The sequence below is a fragment of the Oncorhynchus masou genome, chromosome 33 (assembly GCF_036934945.1).
Source record: "Oncorhynchus masou masou isolate Uvic2021 chromosome 33, UVic_Omas_1.1, whole genome shotgun sequence".
NCBI lineage: Eukaryota > Metazoa > Chordata > Actinopteri > Salmoniformes > Salmonidae > Oncorhynchus > Oncorhynchus masou.
In genome coordinates, this window is record NC_088244.1 from 38,292,450 (window position 1) to 38,298,238 (window position 5,789).

General features: G+C 48.6%; 1 protein-coding gene across 1 annotated transcript in view; it reads right to left on the minus strand.

The window, feature by feature from the left end:
* Positions 1-408: 408 nt before the first annotated feature.
* LOC135528493 (zinc finger protein 385A-like) overlaps positions 409-5,789 on the minus strand; it is a 108,441-nt gene continuing 103,060 nt past the window's right edge. Inside the window, 3 exon segments of the mRNA XM_064957609.1 lie at positions 409-4,161; positions 5,104-5,196; positions 5,680-5,789. The exon segment at positions 5,680-5,789 is cut by the window's right edge and continues 75 nt beyond it. Of these exon segments, the coding sequence (XP_064813681.1) occupies positions 3,892-4,161; positions 5,104-5,196; positions 5,680-5,789 (473 nt within the window). The 3' untranslated portion in view covers positions 409-3,891.

Below are 5,789 nucleotides of genomic sequence, written 5' to 3' on the forward strand. Positions count from 1 at the left end.
TGCCTGGGTTAAGGTTTGTCTCCTGTATATCGTGATAGGCCACTTCTGTTCCAGCCAGGGCTTCTCTGGTCACTGATTGGTGGAGAGTGGGGAGAGTAGGTCTCAACACACACAATTTTACACAGGGTGCATCTGAAATGGCACCCTATTCCCTATATAGTGCATTACTTTTGACCAGAGCGCTATGGGCTTAGTGTGCCATTTGGGACGCAGACATACTGGTACACACCAACATGAACAAGAGCACTACTCCAAGTACACTTTTTAACTTCACTACAAATGAAATCGTCTCCACCAAGTCAAGATCAAGTTTAAGATCAGGATTAAGATCAAGTTAACCAAAAGAGCACATTGGTGGATAAACTGACTGAGTCAGCTCTTACATAATGGCATTGATATAATCATGTATTCTGTCATATCAGGATTTATTACTCAATACTCAATCTTATTTCTCACACACGAAAATGGAACACAACGCAACAAAAACACAAAAAGTCCAAACTAAATGAAAACATCTTGTCAGATCAACTTTAATGCCAGCTACCTGGCGTGTACGTACCGTTCCCCAAGCAGAGATTGGCTGCTTTCCAATTATCTCTCTTTCACCCATAAGTGTACACTTGTTCACTCCCCCTTATTTAAAAGCATTGGATTTTTGCACGCATGATTTACGCCATATTCCTTACACCAGTCAATTTTAAATCCACGAGGGTGGATGTAGTATTGCACACTTAGGTAGGTCAGAGAATTGGACCCCAGCCATAATTACCGTTGGATTAGACCCCTCTAATATTAATGGCCCTTCCCTAAACCGCTTCTTTATTGTCCTTCTTCCGGGCCTGTCCCAAATCGACCTCTAGACCCTTCAACCTACGCACTTGAAGAAATCTTAAGATGATTCGATACGCAATGTGGTAGTAGCGCAATCTGGCCGACTGATTGTTGTGTCCAATCCGCTGAGATCGCTGCAAGTGCATAGGGTCTAGGGGTCCATTTAGTATGGGGCTTCTCTACTGTACCCTCTGCAGGCCACCTCCTCTGTGGACGAACATATAAGTCCTATTATCAGGCACGTCTCCTATTCATAGGACCAGGAGTTTTACACGTCTTCTACTATGATCGAGTTTTACTATGTGACTCGACCATGTGACCTGACCAGGACAACATGCATTTAAGCACATCTAGGACCCAGAGTTCACTGTCCATTACCCTGTAGTGTACAACACATTGTTTACGCTTAACAACAACAAGTTAACTCTCCGATCAAAGGTAAGACATTAGAACACAATGCTTCTCGCTGGAAGGGCAGTGTACATCTCCGTTTGGGGTGGTGTTCATTTAGGGCACTTTTTGCAACAGAAAACGAACGCCTGGCGTTTCTTATTGGATGAGTTCAGGTAGTGCCGCCCTGTTCAGCTCCGTTTCGGCTAGTTTTCCTCCGTTTTGAGCCGTGAACACGGCCCAGTGCTACAGCAGTGTTCAGCAGGGCAGGCTTCTCTTCGTCTAATTCTCAGTTCAGTTAGCCTACTGTAGGTGGACAGCACAGTCTCAGTCTCTGCATCCGGTATCTTACCAACTCCTAAATATTCCACCCGTCTCACTTCCATCCGTCTCCAACCATTCCCTCCTAAATAGAATTGTTGTATTTATTATTATTAGCACGTCACTATAATTGTGTAGGTAACTATGGAAATGAACCAACCAACCCAAAACACAACAGAACAAAACACTGATCAGTCATGGTGAAATAATACATAGCATTGCATGGCTTTCCGTTTAAAGACAGGAAGGCATGGAAGTCCAAAATAAAGAGGGCTGGGTAGGGTCTCCCAGGCCTGTCCTAAATACACTACGTGTGACCTTGCTGTGCTAGTGCTCCGGGGTGGTTGTCACTTAAGTTCAGTGTCTTCTCTCTCTCTTTCTCGCCCTCCTCTCTCTCTCTCTCTCTCGCTCCATCTCGCTGTGCCGCTCTCGCTCTTTGTCTCTCTCGGGGGATCCGGTAGAGATCGTTTGGAAGTTTGCGGTCTCGTCGTTGCCCTTATGTAGCCTTAAACCAATCCTCCGGATGGAAGAGGATGAGAGAGGGGGGGGGGGGGGGTCGATCCAGTGATGCATAAGAGAAGACCCTGACACTTCCGGACCCCAGAATTACAGGCCGCAAACAGAGAGAAGGATAGGGAGACATACAGGGAGATACTCTACGTAGAGATACTGTACACTGGTCACACCACCAACACTGTATGGAGTTCATATGGGGGGGGGGGGGGGGTTGCATAGGTGGATGGAATCCGGAATCCTGTGCTTTATCACAGATACACAAATCATTCTCTCCGCACGCTCTCGGGGACACACACAAACGCACACGAGAACACTTTGTACTTTGAGGACTTAGACTCACATTGCGGTCTCACTGAGTAGTAGATGCTAGAGTACCAGTTAGAGTATATGGCAAGGTTCCAGGTTACTGTGTTAAAGGGGCAGTATGAACCAATTCACGCCTCCTCTGCTCTAGCTCCTCTCTATGTTCTCGCGCTCTCCTATCCTGTGGAGAGGTTTAGCTGTGATCGTTATGGTGGTTGACACACTTCCCCCCCCCCTGCAGCCATCTTTGTTGTTGCAATCTATTTTCAAACGCCAGCGTGTCTCCGCCTCCTCCACAGTGCCCCTGGGTCTAGATATCCAGTGACCCACTCTGGTCGTCCTCTCACCAACCCCTGCCACAAAGTACCCCAGAGTCCTGCTCCCTTTCTCCTCTCTTACCCCTTTCTCCTTTCTCTCCCCCATAATCACCCTCCACTCTGTCCCCATTAGGAGAACCCTTTTTGGTTCTAGAGGAACTCTTTTGGGTTCCATGTAGAACCCTCTGTGGAAAGTGTTCTGCGTGGAACCAAAAAAGGGTTCTTGAAAGGGTTCTCCTACGGGTACAGCCAAAGAACCCTTTTAGGTTCTAGATAGCACCTTTTTTCACAATCACCTTTACAGTCCTGTTCTCTTCTCTCCTCTGCCCCGCCCCCACGCGTCCCACATCAAGACGTGACCATCCCAATCCTGTTGTCACCCACAGTAATACTCTAACAAGGAACTATAGGTCCACCAATAGGAAGAGAACCTAGGGGTCACCCACAAATGGGGAACAAGGTTGCCTGTTTCGTTTGAGCCCCCGAGAGCGGGAGAAATGTACAGTATTGTGGAATATTGCTATACTTATACATGGCTACACACGTTTATAATAGCGAAGAAGAAGACCACTGAAAAGCAGCTAGCCTACTGTACTGGCATACTATAGTAACAATATTCTCTTGGTTTGGAGGTGCATAGGAGGAGTTGGAGGTGAATAGTAGATTAAGTACACGTTAGACCAGAATGATGAGGAAACCATAACCATTATAGTGTGGCCCAGCACATACTGCACTGGAATAGTTAGCTGCAGTGGAGGTGTGTGTGTGCGTGTGAGGGGTGTGCGTGCGTGTGTGTGTGTGTGTGTGCGCGATCAGTCTCATCAGTTTGTTCTATCGCTGTATGCAGTGATGGATCTCACAGTGTGTGGGGGAGAGGGAGGTGGGGAGGTGAGAGACGAACAGGGGAGTCTATCCAATGCATACTGTGTATCGCTCCTCCTATCGCTCTCTCTCTCTCTCTCTCTCTCTCGCTCTCTCTCTCCATCAGTCGATCACTCGCAGTCACAAGTCTATGAGATGGAGGGAGAGTTTCAGGTCAGGGTGCCCTCTTTCCCTTTCTTTTCTACTCCTCTAGATGTTTTTTACGTTTGATTTGTTCACCGATGATTTGTTTAACCTATCAATTGCTGTTTGTCGTTTATTTTGATTATTTTCTTCACAGTGTGCTTTTGGAGTGGCTGCTCCTGACTGGCCGAGGTGGAGGGGGGTGGAGTCAGTAAGGAGAGAAGAGGATTGGCCCGTGGGAGGTACGCATGGGTCCGGGGGCGGGTCTTAGGATGGCGTGGCTGAGAGGCGGGCCCTGTAATAGGTGGTGGTGGTGGTGATGCGAGGGGTGGTGGACGGAAGACGCTGCGGCGCGAAGCTGAGCCAATTGGTGGTTTGAGGAAGCGGCGGCGGCCATCGCTGCGGCAACCGCCAGGGGACTGGGCAAGAGCCCAGCGCCCAAACATTTGGAGAGATCCTTAGAGAAGGTCAGAGAGGACTGAGGGGAGAGAGAGGCAGAGAGCGAGGGAGAAAGAGAGGGAGGGAGAGACGGATACAATGTTTAAGTGGCAGAAGGTGAACACAAGGGATTCAGGGGAACAAATATAGAAATTCCACTTCAGTTTGAACCTCTTTGATCTCACAACACAGTGGTTTCTACTCAAACTATGTTTCCAGCCAGCTACAAAATGGATCTTCAGCGCTTTGGTAAGGAATCTACTCAGAGGAGGCTGCGTCCCAAATTACTACCCAGCCTTAATCAGGCTGATCCAGTCAAACGCCACGATTGTTAATCTGATCTAGCCCTGGCACGATAATCTGATCTAGCCCTGGCACGATAATCTGATCTAGCCCTAGCACGATAATCTGATCTAGCCCTGGCACAATAATCTGATCTAGCCCTGACACAATAATCTGATCTAGCCCTGGCACGATAATCTGATCTAGCCCTGGCACGATAATCTGATCTAGCCCTGGCACGATAATCTGATCTAGCCCTGGCACGATAATCTGATCTAGCCCTGGCACGATAATCTGATCTAGCCCTGGCACGATAGTCTGATCTAGCCCTGGCACGATAATCTGATCTAGCCCTTGCACGATCATCTGATCTAGCCCTAGCACGATAGTCTGATCTAGCCCTGGCACGATAATCTGATCTAGCCCTTGCACGATCATCTGATCTAGCCCTGGCACGATAATCTGATCTAGCCCTGGCACGATAATCTGATCTAGCCCTGGCACGATAGTCTGATCTAGCCCTGGCACGATAATCTGATCTAGCCCTTGCACGATCATCTGATCTAGCCCTAGCACGATAGTCTGATCTAGCCCTGGCACGATAATCTGATCTAGCCCTTGCACGATCATCTGATCTAGCCCTGGCACGATAATCTGATCCAGCCCTGGCACGATAGTGGTCGTAGAGGTGAAAAGTTACCGTGAGGTCAGCCCCCCTGTGCTTCTTGTGTCGGCTGAGGAGTGGGTTGGGTTTCCCTGCCACTCCGTCCCGGTGCCTTCGACTAGATATGTGCTGCAGGGCGAGAGAGCGAGAGGGAAAGAGAGAGGGGGAGAGATTAGGAGAGAGAGCGAGAGAGAAAGAGAAAGAGAGAGGGGGAGAGATTAGGAGAGAGAGCGAGAGAGAAAGAGAGATGGGGAGAGATTAGGAGAGAGAGCAAGAGAAAGACAGGGTGCAGTGTTAGATAGCAGCCAGCCAGACAGACAGGTAGAGTTGAACTCTGACCTCTTGAATTCTCTAACAGCCAGTCCCAATCTACTCCCTAACTCCCTAACCCTTCAACGTTTGCAGATCTAAATAGGTATAATCAGGGTAATGGTGGAGCTTACAAGGAAGGGTTTAGCGAATTTGAACTAGCTGAGCTCTGGACTAAGGAGCCTAACTGCAATATATAAGGTACAAATGATAGGGAAACTAAACCAGTAGTCTCTAGTTGGGAGATTAAGAGGAAAGAAAAGATACAGTATGATGCCCCCCCTTTCTTTCCATCACTCTCACCTGCTTGAGCTGCAGTTCAGAGTTGACCCGCACGTTGCAAATCTCACAGTGGAAGGTGCGTTCCTGAGTGTTGGGGTCCAGCGGCCCCCCTCCCAGCTCCCCTGGGAGTT